We start from the raw sequence: 19,306 nt of genomic DNA, 5'->3' as shown, positions 1-19,306 counted from the left end.
CTTGCTCAGGGGGTGCCTTGCCCCTCCTGTCCTTGGTATCCTTACACACTGAATTAGATCTCTAATAAATAAGTCATGATGAATAATGGGATTAAAAGGCTGCCTGGCTACAGGAGCTAGCAGGGAAGTGTGCCATGCTCAAAGGCTCGCTCCAGAATGGCAGAGCTGTCACAGGGACCTGGACTTGTTTGGAAGGAGCCCCAGTTGGTGCTGTGAGCCGGGTCTGCTGCCTACACAAGCAGCACCCTGAGCTTCTGCACTGGTGCTGGTGTGTCCACTGGGGCCCCAAGGAGCACCATATACACCCCGGCTTCCCCTGGTCACAGGCTGCCATCACCCTGTGCCCCTGGGCTCTTGCTCTGCTGCCTCCCCCCTCAGCCTGCAATGCTTCTCTTGTTCCCCATCTCCTCCAACAGATCACCACGGCTGGCATTACTATAATCCCTGGTTTCATTTAAATCCTCCTTCCATCTCCTGCTTTTCCAGGGAAAAAGATGGAGGCAGCGCACCCCCTCGGCCCTGGGTCTGGTGCCAGGTTCAGAGAGCCAAAACAGAGGCTTCTTGAGGGGTCCCCACTCTTTCTCCCATGGGAAGCTGCCCGGGACATCACACAGCCCCCAGCAAGAGGGATCCCCCTCTGAAACGCAGCGGTGTGAAGAGCTGATGATGCCTGCAAGGAGGAAGCTGGCTCCCGCTCCCCCAAGCCCCCTGCACTGGGGGTCTGGTCTCCCCTTCCCTCTCCCCCCCGCCGCAGGCTGCGCTGACGAACCCACGACACCTCACCGCTATTTTCCTTTTCAACCAAGTAAAACACCTCTACTCTCCGCTCTCCCGCAGAAACCTCCTCCTTTTAACACATCCTCCCTCCTGTGCCGCTGCTGGCGGCAATGGCGGGCAGGGGTCGCACTCCTTCAGGCAGCTGTCGGCCATTTGCCTCCCTCAGCGCTAACGGGGGCTGCGGGATGAAGCCAATTAGGGTATTTATTAACTTGTTCATGTACCCCCCTCCCGAACGAGGAGCGGTGTGCGGGGCCGGGGCTGTGTGTGTCCCGGCGGGGGCACAGCCGCTGAGGGGACCGGGACACCGCGCCCACAGCATCCATGGGCGTACGGTGAGGCGAGGGGAGGGGAGGGGAGGTGTGGCCCCGCCCCGCCCCGCCCCGCCGCAGGACGCGTGCGCTGCGCAGGCGCGGTGCGAGCCGGCACCGGCGCCCGGCGGGTCGCGGAGGGAGGTAGGTGCGGGCGGGCCCGGTACACATGCACCCCTCGGGCGGGCTCGGTTCCATTCCGCCCCTTCCCCCGTGCCCTCTCCGGGGTTGTGGGGGCTCTGCGCTCCCTCCTCGGTCGGGTTCCCTCTCCTTGCGCTCCCCCCAGCCGGTTCGGGCTGGGCCCGCCGGAGGGTTTCGCCTGCTGCCGAGCTGGGAGGCAGTGGTGGGGCGCGGGGCTCAGCGGGCAGGTCCCGCACAGGCAGCCCGCTGCGGTTATCTGCAGGCGAGCAGCGTGAGGGGGCTCGGTCCTGCTGCGAGTCCAGGTTAGTCTGTGCAGTAGCTTGTAAAGGGCTCTCGGTGAATGCAGGCTGCGGACAGCGTTGCTATCGCGGTGTCATGGGTCTCATGTCTGTCGGTGCTCTGCTGACCTGCCAGGCTCTGGAGCAGCCCGGTGTAACCCATCAGTCGTTATAAAGCATCTGCTGGTCGCTTGCTAGCGAAGCGTCTCTAAACAGTAACTTGTCAGGGCTGATGGCATCTGTAAGGAAGGGCTTTGGTGACGTGAGGCAGGACCAGCTTAAACCCCCCCCTCAGCAAGGGCTTGGGAAAGGAAGAGCGAGTGTTTCGAACAGCTCACCTGCTCAGAGCAGTTTCACAAAGCCATCAGCCCCAGGGAGTTATGCTGCAGTTCCTGCTTGTCTCTTATGGGATTAGAACTATGGGGTTGCACATGTGCCTCTCAGGTGTCCCGTGGCCCATCAAGTTAGTTCAGCAGTGCTTGCTTTGGGGTGTTTGTGTGCAGGGGAAGTGAAACCGGAGCCCTTTCTGCAGAAGCGAACTGGAAGCAGAAGTTCCTGGGTTTAGCTTTGTGGTAAGTGCTGGTTGAATGAGCTGCGAGAAGAGCAGAAACAAAGTTGAGCAGCCCCCGCTGTGCTTGATGCAGAAAGTGGGGTTTGGCCGGGAAGGCATAGGTGGGCTGATTGATCTGAATGGTGTCAGTGCGCCTGTCACAGTCGGTTGGAGGTTGGTCTGGTGGCATCACTGAGCAGCACTGCGTGTCACACCCTTCGCAGCAATGCTGGTAGCAGATGCAAGCAAGCCACATCCTGTCTGTTTTCACACCAGGCTCTTCCAGGTGCCTCATTCTTCTGATTAGCAGATTCAGGTACGTGTTCAATCCTCAGCTCAGATCCCAGAGTATGTGGGTAAGCAGGCCAAGCAGGTCAAAGCTATTAACATCCCCGGACTGAGGGGAAACACGGGTTACACAGCCTGTGCACTCCTGCCAGAGCTCTTTCCATTTATCCATTTTGGGTATAGCATCCATAATGCATTGACTCTGCCCTGGTAAAAAATGGGCTGTGTTCCAGTTTACTTAGGGCAACAGAAACACTGTGCTCAGCGCCTTGTGCTTGCCTGTTTTACTGTCAGTACTGCACTTCCAGCTTCTTAGAGCTCTGCTGTTTTCTTCCAGCCTGGGTCAGCGTTATATATTGAAAGGCAGTGCACCAAGCACAGCTCTGGCAACCTTGCTGACTGGTATTTGTGTTTTAGTGACTGTTAATGCTGGAGAAAGGTGTTCCCTGGACAGTCCCAGAGACAGAAGCGCTGTATTTCTAGAGCAGGTACAGTACAGACAGCAGCCAAACAAGCATCAGGCCTTTACCTTCACTTACAGAATGTCCCTGGGATGGGAAGGACAGGTTGGCACTTGGCCTTTCTCTTGCAACTGCTTATTAGGGGATCTGTGGTGTCATTGTGAACTCGCATCTGTGCCTTGGCAAACTGGCCTGCAGAAAAGCATTGCCAGAAAAGAGCAGCACAGGAGCTGGGTCTCTGTGCCTCGGAAGCCCCTTGTGAGCTCTAGGGATCATGTGCAGAAAACGAGCGCCGCTCCACTTGTGAGTCAGCGTTCTTGGGTGATTAAGACCCGGGTTGCCTGATGACTTGTATTGATGTTAGGCCTGTGCGTATTTTACATCCTTCCAGTAGAGCAAGTCAGATAGGAGAAATTATTCAGCTAGTGACTGTACAACAGAAAGAAAGGCCTGGTGATGGTGATCCCTGGTGGATTTGCTGTTTCTGGGAGAACACAGCCAGAAGAAATGCTTAATAGGGATGGTATGTTGGGAAAAAACTAGACAAGCTTTCAGATACAGTTTTCACCAAAAGTGGTGTAATTATTACTAAGCTCTCAACAGTTGCTTTTACCTTGCACTTACTGCAGTGACCTGCTACTTCCATTTTGGACCTGATGGAGGACTTGTGTCCCTGAAAGCTTGTCCAATTCCCAGCTCTAATCTTTCTAATAAGGGAGATTACCTCCTGTATACAAAACTCGTTCAGAAATGGGGATGGAAATGCCATGTTTTGCTCCTCTATGTGTGAATTTCTGCGGAGTCTGTGAGTCAAACAGCTATTTTGTACCATTTCTGAAACCTGCAGATTACCTTGGTCCTGCGCCCCTCCGTCCTGCTGCAATGAGTGGCAAGTCCTTGCTCTTAAAGGTCATTCTCCTTGGGGATGGTGGAGTTGGAAAGAGTTCCCTCATGAACCGGTACGTCACCAACAAGTTTGACTCGCAGGCCTTCCACACCATTGGGGTGGAGTTCCTAAACCGGGACCTGGAGGTGGATGGACGTTTTGTGACCCTCCAGATTTGGGACACTGCGGGACAGGAGAGATTCAAGAGCCTGCGAACCCCCTTTTACAGGGGAGCAGACTGCTGCCTGCTGACCTTCAGTGTGGATGACCGGCAGAGCTTTGAGAACCTCAGTAACTGGCAGAAGGAGTTTATCTATTATGCTGACGTGAAGGACCCTGAACACTTTCCATTCGTAGTCCTGGGCAACAAGATAGACAAACTTGAGAGACAAGTGAGCACAGAGGAGGCCCAGGCCTGGTGCATGGAGAACGGTAACTATCCGTACCTGGAGACTAGTGCCAAGGATGACACCAATGTGGCAGTGGCCTTTGAGGAGGCTGTGCGACAAGTGCTGGCGGTGGAGGAGCAGCTGGAGCACTGCATGCTGGGCCACACCATTGACCTGCACTCCAGCTCCAAATCAGGGTCTTCCTGTTGTTAGGAGAGGCTGCTGCTTTGGGAACATCGCTTGAGCCAGCAGCTGTATTGGAACAGGCACGGGCAGCTCTGGGGCACTCTGAGGAGCGTGGCCACAAGGACAATATGTGGTTTGCTCACTCGGGAGTTGCAGCCTCACCATCCGAGTTCTGGCTGGAGTTTTTGGGCACAGAGCATGTATCTGCAGGAAGGAGCTGTTAAAGAGCACATGAATGTAGTCCTGCTTCCATCTCTGCCTGTTGTAGCAGGTTTAAAGGACTGGGTTAAAGTCCTTTAAATTCACTAAAGACAGTAGTGATCTGATCTGTACCAAGAACTGCCTGCAGAACACAGCTGAGAGTGCCCTAGACAGTCTGTGAAGTATTTTAGCCCTGAATTCAAACAAATACTAGACCCAGTACATGACCTTACTGCCAAAGGAATGTCTGCTCAGCATACTGAATGAAACCTGCTGTAGAGACTGTAGCCCATGTAACTGTGAGAATGCCAAATACCAGAGTGGCTGAGATGAGTGTATCTGTTGTCTGGGATAAGTGCATTTTGTCCTGAGACTGACTTGTCCTGGGAATTGTTACAGCTCTGATGTGAAGCAACACATGAAGAAGGGATGGACCTGTGTTTGAATGTGGCAGCATCACTTCTTCGTAGCTGCCTATTCCTGATCTGTTTTTTCCACACCTCAAGCTCTGTCTTGTGTGAGTGTTATCTTGTGGAGAGACTGCTTCTTGTTTAATATATGTTTCCTTGTCTCTTGTGGAGGCCTAACACTGGATCTTGCTTTTCATACCTTGAAGCCCTGGATGAAAAATACTGATGTGGACATTGCTGGGTCATGTCAGAGGGTTTAGAGTCACTCAAGAGTTCAGGAGATCTGGAGCGTGAAACTTCAGCTGTTTTCTGTCACAAGTAATCACTGTGCCCAGATGTTATGCTCTAGCACAGCGGATGGAGGTGGGATATCTCGGGGGTGTGCAGGTAGCTGGGAGAGTCATGCATGGTCAGCTGCTAAACCCACTCTGTGTCCAGGGCTGGGACCACTGTACTTTGTTAGCTGGTGGGTCAGCATCTTCAGTTGCTTTAGCACGGATGTTCCCATCTGGGTGCTGCAACTTAGAACTGTTCACTTTGTTACCTGTTGTCAGGTGCAGTGCTACTGAGCACAGTTAATGCATAGCCTTGTGCTGGCCCTTACTCCTTACACAGGGAATCCTGTATGTTTTATCTGTAATTCATATAACAGACCTTATTTGTAGAGGATGTCCACTTTGTTAACTGGCCGTTGTTAATGGCCGCAGCACCAGTTCCACCTCTGTTCAAGGTGTCTGGAAAGTGGTATGGGGAGGCAAGGAACCTTCTAGAAAAGGACATCAGGCTTCACTGATCCTGATTCCTGCCCCCTGCTAGGTGTTAGTCCCAAGCTATCTGTGTAGCAAAGAGATGAATGCTTGCTGACTGCTGTCTTTACCATTAAAACCTCATGTCTTGCAACTTCCCGTGCAAGCGTTTGTCCAAAACTATGACTTTGCCCACAAGCACATAGGAGCCTGCCACAGGGAGAGCTTCCCTGAGTCTATATCCTCTAGCTGCTGAGTGCAGTTCCCACTGTGATGAGCTACTGGATGGTAAATTCTGTAGCTCTAATTGAGCAGCATCACTGATGCTGTGCTTTAGAGTCAGGCACTGCCCTCGTGCTGCCTTGTGGCAGCTAATCCCCATCACTGAGCATGCAGGCACCCTCCTCAGAGGGAGCTTGGGGTGATCCTGCCCTTCTCTGCAGGGTAGCCATCTGTGGAAGGGACTGAATCTTTAATGCAAAGTGCTTTGGAGGGGTCTGATTTCTTTATAGGCTGAACACTCATATTCACAGGCATAGATAGGGAGTGCTTACAGTCTCTGGGAAACAGGTCCCTGGTGGTATAAGAGAAGGCTCTGCCTCTGTAGGTGCAACAGATTTTTACAGGATATTAAGGTTATTGTTACTATGTACTTACCAATGTGTGACCTCCCCAGGCTTCTAGATTCTTCTTCAGTTTGACACTGCCTAACATTTCCTTCAAGATCCCCCACTCTGTAACTTGTGGTTCTGATTTACATCTCAGAACAGACACGTTCCCCCAGAGCTGGTTGTGCAGGGTCCAGGGCTGGGACACGCTCAGGTTCTTTCAGAGGGGCCACTGAGGGAGCTCCCCGCAGGTGAAACTGCCGCTTCCCATGGGATCTGTGTGAGGCCACCTGTGGAAGAGGGCAGAGATTGAACCTGAGTCGAGGCAATCCCAAGCACAGCTACAGGTGGGCAGAAAAGAGATTCAGAGCAGCCCTGAGGAGAAGGACTTGGGGGTGTTGATTGATGAGAAACTGAACATGAGCTGGAAGCAGTAAGCGCTGGCAGCCCAGAAAGCAACCATATCCTGGGCCGCATCAAAAGGAGCGTGACCAGCAGGTCAAAGGAGGTGATCCTGCCCCTCTGCTCTGCTCTCGTGAGACCTCACCTGGAGCATTGTGTGCAGTTCTGGTGTCCTCAACATAAAAAGGACATGGAACTGTTGGAACAAGTCCAGAGGAGGCCACGAGGATGATCAGGGGCTGGAGCACCTCCTGTATGAAGACAGGCTGAGGAAGTTGGGGCTGTTCAGCCTGGAGAAGAGAAGGCTGCGTGGAGACCTCATAGAAGCCTTCCAGTATCTGAAGGGGGCCTACAAGGATGCTGGGGAGAGACTCTTCATTAGGGACTGTAGTGACAGGACAAGGGGTGATAGGTTCAAATTGAAACAGGAGAAGTTTAGATCGGATATGAGGAAGAAGTTCTTTACTGTAAGGGTGGTGAGGCACTGGAATGGGTTGCCCAAAGAAGTGGTAAATGCTCCATCCCTGGCAGTGTTCAAGGCCAGGTCACACAGAGCCTTGGGCAACATGGTCTTGTGTGAGATGTCCCTGCCTATGGCAGGGGGTTGGAAATGGATGATCTTAAGGTCCTTTCCAACCCAATCCATTCTATGATTTGGTGATTCTGTGATGGAACAAGCTGCAGTGCAGGAGGCAAGGGTACAGCGTGCTGTTAGCTGTACCTTGGGCATGTTGATGTTGATAGCTGAAGCTCAAGATCCTCATTGTACACAGGCTGTGCAGACTATATGTACAGAGTGTGTTACACAGCGTCTTTTATTCCTAACACACATTGGATCATTGACTTTAAAAACCAAACCAACCCCAAGTATTTTATTAGGCTTATGTGTTTTTACAATTCATTTTAAAAAGTATATTGAAACGGTTTGATTTATATCAATGATGCGCACAAAGGAGCCAGGATTTTGTTGCAGAATTCCATGCCAACAGCCATCCCCTCCCTGTGTGCACTCCTGCTGCTGCGGTCGTTGCTGTTGCTACAGAACTGGAATTGTAAAACCAAGATTCTACCTTTATTTAAGCAAATAAAACCTGGATGTATTCAAGTGAAGTCAGGAAGCGTCTGTCTTCATTTATCAGAGTTCGTGTTGGCCTCTGTTCTCCTGAGGTACGTGGAACTAGGCTGGTTAGAGCATCTGTCAGAGAAGTCACAAAGGGATCAGAGGGGTTGGTTATTCCTGAGTATTCCTAGCTGAAGGAATAGATCTTTACCAGCAGAACCAAACCACCGACAGTTTTGTCTTTCTAAGAGCATATCAGAAACACTTTCGTAACAGAAACACTCCGTATTGCTTCCTTCTGCCACTACACTTCCATTTTCGGCCTCGGCTCTCAGCAGCAAGCTGGGTACTTCCCTTTGATTCCTTCCTGCAATCTTGGAACCAGTCCCTCAGGCTGCAGGGGGCTGTAACCAGGCATGATTTCCTCAGGATGCTGAGATGGAAAAGAGCAGCATATGGGGACTGTTCTCTTCCGCTGTCCTGCCAGGATGGGCACTTATTTTGGGAAGCCTTCTCTGTTTGCGGAGCCTGTGCCTGCTGCTTCTGTTGGCAGAACCTTTTAGTTTATTACTTTCCCATGCCTACTTGCTCAGCCATGCTTCCAGAGGCAGTGTGGGACTTCGAGTCCTTGGAAATCCTGCTTTGTAAATGTAGGCTGGAGCATCTGGGGCCCTCCAGCATCTTCTTTCAGCTGCTTCAAAACACACAGTAACCATGACCTGGTGGGAGAAGTTTCCAGCCACATGGGGTTGAGGGAAGCTGTGTACATCAGTGAGGTCTGTCTAACAGCATCAGAACCACCAACTCCCCTGATGTGATGTGTTGGAGCGAGGCAGAGGAAGGAGCAATAGTGATGCTGTTCCCTCATCCCCTACTTTGCCACTGTAAGCAATAGCGGAGTGCTGAGATGTGATTTTGTGATGAGCGGTTTTGTGATGAGCTGGGAGAGGATGGACCCCTGGAGGGCAAAGGAATGTCTCCAAAGGAAAGCAGTGAGCTGTTTCTGCATGGAACAAATGCTGTAGCGTATTCCTCTGTGCTTGCAAGGGAAGAGGTGGGGAGTCTCCTGGTCCCATCCATCCCTTTCTCCCACAGCTTTCTTGGTGATTTTGCTGCTCTGGGCCATCTGTAAGGCTGTGCAGCTGCCTGGGAACTGAAATCTTCCCTGGAACCACAAGCTGAGGAGCTCCAAATGGCCGTAGATGCACACATTTGCTCTCTGGGTATCGGAGGCTGCTCACGCACCATCTGAGTGCAGCTTCTCCTGAGCTCTGGAGGCTGGCTCCTCACAGCAGTACAGCTGTAAGGAAGTTTATGGGAACATGATCTCTGGGGAGTGCATGTTCTTACATGTGTTTGAGGATGAGCACGAACATAGCCTAAAAATACCCTTTCAGGAGCCTCTGAACCCTGCTCCAGGCTTCGGTTCTGAACAGGGAGCTTGTTGCAGCTCTGGCGCCTGGGACACTGGCTCTTCTCTGGAGTGGGAGCATTCCCAGGTCTGTCGAGGTGGGAGGTGGTGGCAGCTCTGACAGCAATTGCCCAAAGGCCTCAGGTGAGTCAGAGTCCCCTGAATGGAGACAGGGATCTGGGACAATCCCTGATGTCAGTGACACTGTGGGTGACTGCTGGGGTGGTTGCTAAAGCAAGTGGAGATACCCCTCGACCCCGGTGCTTGCCTGGCTGGTGGAGCTGCTCCTTCCTGGTGGCTTCAAGGGGTCCTTTAGGTACTGATGTATGTGGCCGTGTCTTCATGAGCAGCTGAGTACAGCATCTCCCTGTGCTATTGTCAGCCTTAGTTCTTTCCATGAGGACTTCCCACCTGCAATTCCTTTTGTCCCTGGGTACGCCTTCAGCAGAGCCAAGCTTTGCAGAAATGGAGAGGAACGAGCTGGCAGTGCCACCTTCCCCCAGGCTGAGGTGCAGCAGCACCGCGCCATGGCCCCGCAGGCAGCTCCAGCCCCTGCCAGGGCATCGCTTGCACCTGAATCCAGGACAGGGCTGGGGGAGCTGCAGGCGAGGACCAGCATGAGTGTGCCTCTGCTGTACCCTCTTTAGGGCGAGGCAGAGGATGCTCCCTGTGTGCCTTCCGAGGGGGGTTCGGTGTCGCTGGGGGCTGCACACGGGTTTGGATGGCAGCAATTGGATGTTTAGGGTACGTTTTTCATTGCTGTTCCCTCGCTGGGCTGTGCAGGGCTGAGCGCAGGGGAAATGAAGGCACCCGAGGGAGACTGCAGCCGGCGGCCACGGGGAGGAGACGCAGGACCAGGGATGCAGGAGGAGCATCGAGCTTGGGGGGAGCCTCGCGTCAGCGGAGGGCTGGGGACCCGTGTCCATCCCTACCCGAGCACTCCTCGCCTTTCCCTGTTTATCCCAGGTTTATCCCCTTCACTGCCCCAAGGGCTCACTTGCTATCAGCGCTACGGGGCCAGAGCAGCAGGGCAGGGGATGAAGGGCTGGGGGGAAGGCGGCCCGTGGGACCTGCTCCACGTTCTCTCTCCCTGGTCCAGCCTTTGTGGGAGTGACCTGCAGCCACATTTCAGCCTCTAGGCAGGGGGACAGTGTTTGACTGCACTGGCTCCTCTCCTCGGAGCTCTGGTGATGTGGTTTACAGGGATGAGGTTTGGTACAAGGCAGGGTTTATGCCCTGTCCTTTCTCACCCAGTTCCTAGAGGGCACTGGGTGCCCAGGGCAGGAGCTGTGAGGGCAGGTCCCATGTCCCCTTGTGGGGTGGCAGCAGGACACTGCCAAGAGCACACCAGCAAGAGCCTACATGTGTCCTTTGGCCCTGGGACTTGCCCAGTGTCCTGGTGCCTTCACACACTGCCTCGTGCTGCTGTCCCCAGCCCTCACCCCGGCCGGGGGGCACCAGTCTCTGCCAGGGGAAAGAGATGGTGTTTTGTTCCCTGGCTCGCTCCTGCCCAGGGGCTGATTGTGCACACACAGGGCCCTTTCAGCATGGGGAGAGGAGAGTGATGGCATCTGGGAACGCAGGGAATAAAGGGCCCCATTGATGCTGCCTGCAGCTCCATGGTTTCTGTGAGCTGAGGCAAGGCCGGGGTACGGCCACAGTTGTGCACTGAGCCGGGGCAGCAGCAATGCATGAGATACACCTCCCCTGGCCAGGCTGCATGGAGGGACAGAGTGGGATTTGGGCTAGAACCCTGTTTAGGAAGAGCACTAAAGGTCCAGGCCATGGGTAGGTAACAGCCTGCTGGTGCTCAGCCTGCTCTGCTGCTCCGTGGGTACCTACCCATGCCTGAAATCTGCCTCCTGGGAGCAGTGCCGGGGCTGGGAGCATCCCTCCATGGTCTCGTTCCCCTAGATGCTCCTGAGCACAGTTCCTGGGGGAATTGCCAAGAGAAGCAGCATTTGAATGGATCATTTTTGACCAACTGCTGTGGAAACGTGCATCTAAGGGTAGTGTTGAGTCAGGGCAGAAAGACGCCAGGCGATGACCTCCCCATGCACCAGCACTGTGCAAACTGTTTGTGACCCTGCAGCAAATGGCACGCAACCACCCACAGAGCGTGTGGACAGGACATGTAGGGCCCTGCAATGAAGTCCGCCCTCGTGCCTAAACAAGACTGTCCTATTTCACACAAGGCTCTGTGCAAGCGAGAGAATAGCCCATTCTGCATGGCTCTGGGGGTACTTGTACCATGTGCGTTGCCTGATGGGAGCCCCTGAGCTTTGCTTGAGCCATGCTAATGGGTTTTGCTGTGGTTGTGCTGTAGGTGCTGTATTAGGAGATGCTGTCACCGCGTGGGCTGGGTATCACAGTATCCCATCACCAAGCACAAGCAAGCGGCTCCTACAAGGCTCCAGCTTTCCTCTGGGTGGCTGGAGGACGAATAGAGGTTTTAAGGGCTCTCCAGCTGGGAACCCAGTGGCTGGGATGGGAAGGAGGGGTGGGCAGAGTCCTGTGGGCACTGAGCGCTGCTCCTCTGGGATCTTCTCCTCTGCAGCCTCCCTTTCCCTCCTTTTTCCTTTGGCGAAAGATGGGAAAGGCAGCAGAACAAATGGACACAGACGCAGATCTCGTTCAGAATGACCTTAATTTTAATTGATTTTCTTTAATTTTTATAAAATACACCTTGTAAGATAAGTCTCTACAAACTTGCTCCTTTTTATTGCTTGTTAACACGTTGAAATTCTAGATCAGAAAGGAAGGAAACACTTTCAGTCGATTAACTCTTTTTGCATGCGCGTGTGTGTGTGCACACGTGTGCGTGTATGTGTGTGTGTTCGGGGTCTGGAGACAAGGGTGGGAGGGAGGATCTGGTTATTTCTGTTAAATGGATACCAAAAAAAAACCCCAGCAAACCCCCAAGGGAGATGGCGTTGACGTGGGCTGGTTTCAGCCCACCCTGCCATCCCTCCTGGCATCTCCCCCCTCCCCAGCCCCTGTGCGTTGGTAGCCTGGCCAACCTATTTCAGCATTCCCAGCGGCAAGGATCCTTCAGAATGCTCTGCTCAGCAGATCTGCTCCTTTATCCTTGCCCCTGCTGAAATCAGCTCCTAACAAAAATATATTATTACTACAGACCGAGATAAAAAACAAACCCATGCGAGACGGAGCTACGCTGCCACTGAAAGTAGTTTCTGCAATAAATTAACACAAAGATTAGCGTTAAGGAGAGGCGGGGAAGAGCAAACCAAAACGCTGGTTGATGGGGAGGACTGCAAACAGCGCCTTGGTGGGACCCACTGGACCCATGCTACCCGCTCAGAGGGCTTTCCTCCAGCTGCCATGGGGAAGAGGTTGTATCCACCAAATCCCTCGCCCTGCTGCCCCGCTCCATGGGAAAGCACTGAACTGGCACCAAAGGGTTGCAGAGGCGTGTTTCCACCCCATGACCCCCACACAGCCGCCTCTCCTTCCCTCCTCAACTCCTCCATGGGTTTCAGCGAGATGCTGCCAGTCCCTCCCGCCCTGGCAGGCACAAGGCAGTCGTCCTGACTTGCAGGAAACACGGGGGAAGAAGGGGACAGAACAAGGGAAGAGTTAGGTTTGAGACGGGTGAGGAACAAACCAAGCTCTCCGGCGCAGCGGAGGTTAGAAAGCAGACGTCACCCCAAAGAGCACCATTGTGAAGGGACGGGAGCGAGCGGCAAGGCGCAGTCCAGAGGGTTCTCCCCTGCCTGCGGAGGGGCGGCTCTGGCTTTACACTGCCAGGGCACGGCACGGAGATGTCCCCTCGGTCAAACCTATCTGCTGCCTGGAGGGTAAAGCCGAGAGTCCCCCTTGTCTACAGAGACACCAAACTCCTTTAGGCTTTAATAGGAGCAGCTGCGTTAGGGCTTTATTAGCATTGGGGTCAGCACTCTCTTCTCCGCAGTGGGAAGATCCTTGCCCTGAACTCCCTTTGCCTTGGTTGCAGCAGGTAATGTGGGGGAAGTTCATCTTTCTTTGCTAAGGGAAAAATAAAAATCCTTCTCTTACTCTCCATCCATGGGTGGTGACAGCAGACAGCTCCAGGAGAGTCTCTAGCAATGGTACCAGGACTGGGCCAACTTCCTTTTCTCTCTAGGTAGCCTCTTGCTACTCATGGAGCAACCTACACAGATTTCCTCCTCCCAAGAGCATGAAGGCCTTTGCTCATCCCTAGGCAACATTGGGACACCGGAGTAAGTCCCTCCTCTTCTCTGGCTGGGCCCCTAGAGCGAACCGGTTACGGATGAGCAAAGAGAGAAAAGTGCATGAAGAGACGTCCATTGGTGGGAAGCTCTCCTTCCTGGTCACGCTCGGCAGGATGGATGCGAGGGAGGAAGAGGAGGGGAGTCAGCGGCGGAGGCAGAGTTAACGAAGGAGACCTGGTGTCGGGTGGCTGCAGTGTTAAAGCCTCGGGGTTAGAGAAAAGAAGGGCGTTTGTCTGGCTGGGCTCCACCGCACGGGCTAGAACTTGGTGCCTCGGCCCATCAGCTTGAGGACGGCGAAGTTGTAGGTGGCGGCAATCATGAAGGTGAGCTGTGGGTGGGAAGAGAGTGAGCGAAGGGGCACGAGATGAGATGAAGCTCCCATGGGCAAAGAGCGTGGGCTCTGTGCTGGGGTACACCCGAGGTGGCATCCCCCAGCCCCACACCCCAATAGGGCAGTTTTGGAGCCCCACGGCCCCGCTGCACCAGCAGGACATTGCAGTGTCTCATTGCTGGTGTAAAGCAAGAGGAGAGCCAGAAAAAGGCAGGGCACAGGCAGCAGGACCTCTCCCTGGTGCTCTCCTAAAGCTTCTCTGTATCCTCTCCAGCAGCCACCTCTACCTTTTTATGGCCTGAATTCACCGTCCGCACTTATGTGCCAGAGAATGAGACGAGCACAGGCTCTGTCACATCCATGCCCGCCACCTCCGTTGTCCTCTGCCCCCACTTCCTCGGCAGGCGGAGAAGAACGGCCGGGCAGGGGGAGCACTGACTCACCAGTGAGACCAGCGTGGCGGCTGCCCCCACAAAGGCTGCGATGAAGAGGTGGAAAGTCATCTGGAACTGCAAGGGAAGAGCGGGGTGAGCTCCTGGGGCCCTGCACACCCGCTGGGGAGCACGGTGCGGAGACCGCCCGGTGAGGGGAGCACACGTGGGGTGGTGGGAGGTGCTCACCTCACTGGTCTTGCAGATGGAGAGCAGGTTGGAGCCACACACCTTGCCAGGGAAAGCGTTCCAGGGCAGGACGCCTGTTGGGACACAGGGAACCGAGTGAGCCAGGCACAGCATCCCACAGCCACACACACACACGTGTTCTGGGGCTCTATAGCAGCTCCCTCTGCTTGATCCCAGCCTTATCTGCCTGGGCCCTCTCCTCCATTCCCAGTCCTCCACCTTGACCCTCCTGGGCAGTGATGCCAGCACTCACCGTACATCCTGGCATCCGCACACAGGGTGCCAATGCTGGCCGAGGTCTTGCTGGGGTTGGCAATGGACTGGCAGGTAGTCCAAGTGTTAAAGTAGATGTAGACGGGCACCGCGGAGCAGGCGAAGACCAGGAGCCAGATGATGGTCAGGACGTAGGTAATGCCCACAAACTGCAAGGGGCAGCAGAAGCCGGGGCAGAGCCGTGGTGACTGAGCAGACAGGGACACAGATAGGGGAGCGCGAGGGTCCCCAGGCAGGACAGAGCGTAGGGCAGGCAGGGGACTGGGATGCTGCCGGCAGCTGGCTCTGCACTGCCACCAAACCCGGCATGTCCCCAAGCAGCCAGCACGGAGCAGCGGCACAGCCGTGCTCCCTGCGGCTCTCAGGGCCAGCCCCAGCCCCAGGTTGGGTACACGTGTGCGGGGTGACCGGCGGCAGCAGGGCGGCTGCCGCGTCCCGTGGAGTCGGGGATAACCACGGCCAGGCAGGGTTTGGCCTCTGCGGGAGGGCAGCTGCCAAACCCACCTTGGTGTGTAAATGGGGCTCTCCTGCCCTCCCTCCGCGGTGCCACCCCAGTGGGCCCCAAGGGAACCGCAGCCATCCCGCTCTGCCCCCCTCAGGCCACGGGCTCCCTTTGTCACGGTCCCCAGGTACAGCGAGAGGACAACCCCAGGGGCAGTAGATGCTGCCACCGTGAGGATGCTCATGGCTCTCCTCAGCGATGCTTAAACAAGAGGCAGATAAACGTGGCCATTTGGGCTGCTTTTGGTCCCCAGGGGCCACAGCAAGCCTGGGGGAGGGTGTCCAGGCTGCGCTTCCCTTTGGGATACCCCCAAAAACCGGACGTGTCCTGCCCTTTGCCCACGCTGCGCGTGGTGAACCCGCTGCGGGCGCGCGAAGGGGTGCCAAACCCCGGTTAAGATCACCTTGTCAGGATGTCCTAGCCACTTTCCCAAACACTGACACACCCGCTGCAACGAGTGAGCTCGCTGGGGGCCTCGCGCTCCCCTCCCTTTCGGGCCCCCAGTTACCGTTGCGCTGAGGCCCTTGCCGCAGATGGTGGTCCTGTAGTCCCCGAAGATTTGCCGGACGGCGCCGGTGGTGTAGAAGCCTTCGGCCAGCAGCAGGGCTCCGTAGAGGAAGAAGAAGGAGGCAGTGCCATAGATGACGTACTGAAAAGCGTGGATGCTGCCAGGGAGAGGAGTGGGCAGGGAGCTCAGCCCTGGATGCAGCATGGCCAACACAACTTACCCTGCCCATGCCAGCCCCGGGTACCAAACTGAAGGGAGAAGCAGCAAGAGTTGGTGCAAAGCTGTGCTGAGCAGCACTGTGGGCCACTGCCAGCTCCCCCGTGCCCTCCATACCTACCCATGCAGGGGTCCAGCCCTAGCCAGGGCCAGATAAAAGCATGAAACACAAACAAGTCACCTCTGGACTTGTTTCATGCAGCCGCAGCACCAGCACAAGGCAAATGCAACCTGGGGTGTCCATGGTGAGAGCATCATTCGTCCTGGCACAGAGCAGGGCAGAGATGCGAGGGGCTCTGATGTGAGGGTGATGCACTGCAGCAGGGTACTTACACTTCGATGAGATACTCGTAGTCCTGGTAGTTTTTGGAGAAGTAGGTCTCAATGAGCTGCTCGGTGCCTGTGAGGGCTTCATGCCCACAGCCACAAAACAGCGCTACCCCGAGGAAGCACAAGCCAGTGGCAACGAGTGAAGCAAAGGGTGCCCCGATGAGACATCTGGCACAGCACTCGAGCAAACCTAGGGAGAAGAGCAATGAAGTGGAGTGGGACTGCCGGGATGGGGAGTGCTCGGAGCCTGCAGCTCAGGAGTAGACAAGCACGGCAGGAGGAGGGAAGCAGCTTGAAGGGAAATGCAGAAGTGGTTGGTTGCGGTGCTGGAGAGCCCAAGCGGCTTCACCAAGAGCTCTCCAAACAGCAGTGCAGGATTGCACCCAAGCAGGGACAGGGGTGACAGCAGCACTGGGGATGTGCAGCAGCTCCTGGGTGTGAGATGGTCGGGGAGCTGGGGTGAGCCTGTCTGACCCCCACAAAATGAAGTGGAAATACAAGGAGATGTAGCACGGTGCAAACAAGCTGCTAATGGGCTTCCTGCTGCTGGCACAGCCCAGCTGCGGGCAGTGTAGACACCAGCATTTTGCTTTTAGCATTGAAGATGGAGGGGAATGCAGCACCCCTGGAGAGACAAGCCTAATGGGGACCCAGCAATGTATCCTGGCATGGGACAGGATAGGAGGAGCTGGTAGGCACCCCAAGCACCCTGGGCTTCGGGGGAGCACTTGCCCACTCTTGAGTCACCCTGAGGGCAGCTTGGGCTGCAGCAGCCTCATTGTGCAAGCAGATGTGCTTGTGGAGAGGAGCCATGTTAGTTATAGCACTTGTGTAATGGATTTAGTCCTCCAGGACAGATACTTGGCAAGAGGGCTCAGGTACCAGTATGCTGGTGGGGAAAGAGAGGGTAGGGGCCAGCATGCCCCTTGGGTTGCCTAAAGTGCTGGGGTGTTTTCAGCAGTGGAGCCATGGGAACCTGATCCTTCTGCGTGTCGGGCCTCTAATGTGCAGCATCATTAGCTCAGGGTCCTGATGGGCTGGGTTTGGAGGTGCTCAACCAGCAGCTCTCCTACATGGTTTGGGGCTGAGCAGCCAGGTGGGTTTACACCAGCATCTGGCTCTGGAGCATCAGTTTGGCTCTAAGCTGCAATAAGCTTCAGCCCTGGCTGTGCAACACCTCTGCACAGGGATTCAGCTCCCCTTCCCCAGGATGCAGGCTCGGGCACTCCACTGTCCTGGGCAGAGCGGCTGCCCGGGAACATCCCATCTGTACATAGCGTTTCTGCCTTGAATGCCAAAACAGGCACTCATGGGAAGTGCTCCCAAACCCACGCCCCCTCCACGCATCCCACAGTGCTTATCTCCTCCATCGAAGGACAAGAAGCAAGCCATAGGGTCCTGGCCAGCAGCGCCCTCCCCTCCCCACGGGGAGCGAGGTCAGTGGTGGCACCGAGGACAAAGGGGGATTGTCCTGGCACTGCCACCCCGGCGTGCAGAGAGCAAACAGGGAACAAAGGCAGCGCTATGGGGAGCGCTGGAACCCCTCCCGCTTGTTTGCCTTGCACAGGGCAAGTCCAGGGGGGTCCCATTCCTCCCGACCAGTGCTGCTCCCCGAAACCTCCCTGGGACCCATGGGAATGGCCCTGCACACCCAGCAGGGTGCTTGCTGGCTCACACATGCCTGGGTTCATGCTGGGTCATGGCCATTTGGGAAGTGGCATGGAAGGTGCCCCGGGTCTGGGCATGGTGAGTGGCTCCAGTCCGGGGGGTTATGTGCATCCCGGGATGCCACAGCTCTGGTCCCTCCAGGTTTGGGAAGCTGAGCTGGGGAAGCCTGGGGAGGGGAAGGGAGGAGAGGAAAAGCCCTTGTGCTGCACAATCCCGGGCCTTGTACCCAGTCTCAGCTGCTGCTGGAGCCAAACAATAATGCACCGCAGACAGGAGGAGGAGGCAGGGCAGCCCATGGCACCCCTGGGAAGGGAGCACCCCGATGCCCTAGGGGGGTATGCCAGTAAGTATTAGCTCTGGTGTATCCATAGGGAAGCAGAGGCACAAGGAGTGCCTAATCTCTCATCTCTTGTGACGAGGGCTCGGGTGGGAAGGCGGTGGGGATGGCATCTGTCCCCACAGACAGCACATGGGCACACAGGGACGGAAAACCGCTCCGGGGAAGAAAAGTCCCCACCATGCCAGGGCATCCTCCGCAGCAGCTCCCACGGCCAGCGCGGCCGCACCAGCGCCCCCAGGACCTGGCTGCCGACAGAGGGAAGTTCCAGGGGTCCCTGCAGTGGGACCCCAGAGCCACCACCGGCCACCCTCAGCCCATACTCACCCATGGCGCTGGTCTTGGTCAGCTCCCCCGACCGCCCGCTCGGCTGCCTTGGTGCAGTGCCTTGGAGCCCTCCTCCTGCCTGGTGGTCCCTCGCCCTGTATTTCCCCTTCTGGGTGCCTGTCCCGCTCTCCAGCAAAGAAAAGGGCTCTGTGAGTGACAGCCACCCCCCTTAAAGGGACAGGACCCGCCCCTGCCCCTGCCGCCCCGCCACCCCTTGGCTGCCAGCGCCGGGGTGCCCCGGCCACAGCCGCCCCGCGGCCCGCGCAGAGCTTTGGGGGTGTCCATGGGGTGTCCCCTCATTGGTGCCTATGTGGACCCCCCAAGGCTGTGTTTGACCCCCGGCTGCTCGCTGTGGCAGTGTGGGAGCAGTGATGTCCCCTCCCCAGCACCTGCGAGCGGGGAATGGGGACCTGCCTTGAGCATTAGAGGCTCCAGACTGGAAGTTTTCCCCCTTGTGATGGGAATCCCGCAGCCACTTTTCCTGGACACTTGGCCCTATGGAGCAATGGCACTTGGGTGGGTACAGCCATGGGGTCCCCAAGTGATGGCTCCAGCATATGGAGCAGCAGATGGAGCCAGGTCCCTTGGGTGCTCCCATGGGTACCCCAGCTCCCTTGGATGGCCCATGGGTGCCATAGCTCCCACGGGTACCCCAGCTCCCTTGGATGCCCCATGGGTACCACAGCTCCCCTGGGTGCTGTGGCCAGGGAAGCCTGCAGAGGGCAACCAGCTCCTTCCCAGCAGGCACAGGCTGGACAAAGCCCTGCTGTGTCCCTCAATGCCCCGCTTCGTGCCAGGCAGCGAGGTGGCAGGGCCTGTCTGTCCCTGGGGCTGGGGATACTGGTGGCTCCCTGTGG

General features: G+C 56.1%; 2 protein-coding genes across 4 annotated transcripts; one reads left to right on the top strand and one right to left on the bottom strand.

The window, feature by feature from the left end:
• Positions 1–1,140: 1,140 nt before the first annotated feature.
• On the top strand, positions 1,141–5,778 carry RAB9B (RAB9B, member RAS oncogene family). 2 transcript variants are annotated; one of them, XM_062640510.1, is made up of 2 exons: positions 1,141–1,232; positions 3,654–5,778. In XM_062640510.1, exon 2 carries the CDS (start codon positions 3,689–3,691, stop codon positions 4,292–4,294), a length of 606 nt encoding a protein of 201 aa, XP_062496494.1. In that variant the 5' UTR covers positions 1,141–1,232; positions 3,654–3,688; the 3' UTR covers positions 4,295–5,778. The 2 variants fall into 2 exon arrangements, with proteins under 2 accessions (XP_062496494.1, XP_062496495.1); XM_062640511.1 differs by lacking the exon at positions 1,141–1,232 and adding an exon at positions 1,520–2,079.
• A 5,957-nt stretch (positions 5,779–11,735) lies between these two features.
• On the bottom strand, positions 11,736–18,601 carry PLP1 (proteolipid protein 1). 2 transcript variants are annotated; one of them, XM_062640527.1, is made up of 7 exons: positions 18,450–18,601; positions 16,121–16,307; positions 15,467–15,728; positions 14,542–14,710; positions 14,289–14,362; positions 14,112–14,177; positions 11,736–13,665 (listed from the first exon to the last, which is right to left on the bottom strand). In XM_062640527.1, exons 1-7 carry the CDS (start codon positions 18,451–18,453, stop codon positions 13,594–13,596), a joined length of 834 nt encoding a protein of 277 aa, XP_062496511.1. In that variant the 5' UTR covers positions 18,454–18,601; the 3' UTR covers positions 11,736–13,593. The 2 variants fall into 2 exon arrangements, with proteins under 2 accessions (XP_062496511.1, XP_062496512.1); XM_062640528.1 differs by having other exon boundaries at positions 15,572–15,728.
• Positions 18,602–19,306: the final 705 nt, after the last annotated feature.

This window comes from Pezoporus occidentalis, unplaced genomic scaffold (assembly GCF_034315485.1).
Source record: "Pezoporus occidentalis ecotype Australia unplaced genomic scaffold, CSIRO_AGI_Poc_V1 ctg65, whole genome shotgun sequence".
NCBI lineage: Eukaryota > Metazoa > Chordata > Aves > Psittaciformes > Psittacidae > Pezoporus > Pezoporus occidentalis.
The sequence above is the reverse complement of the archived record's forward strand: the minus strand, read 5'-3'. Positions and strand labels throughout refer to the sequence as shown.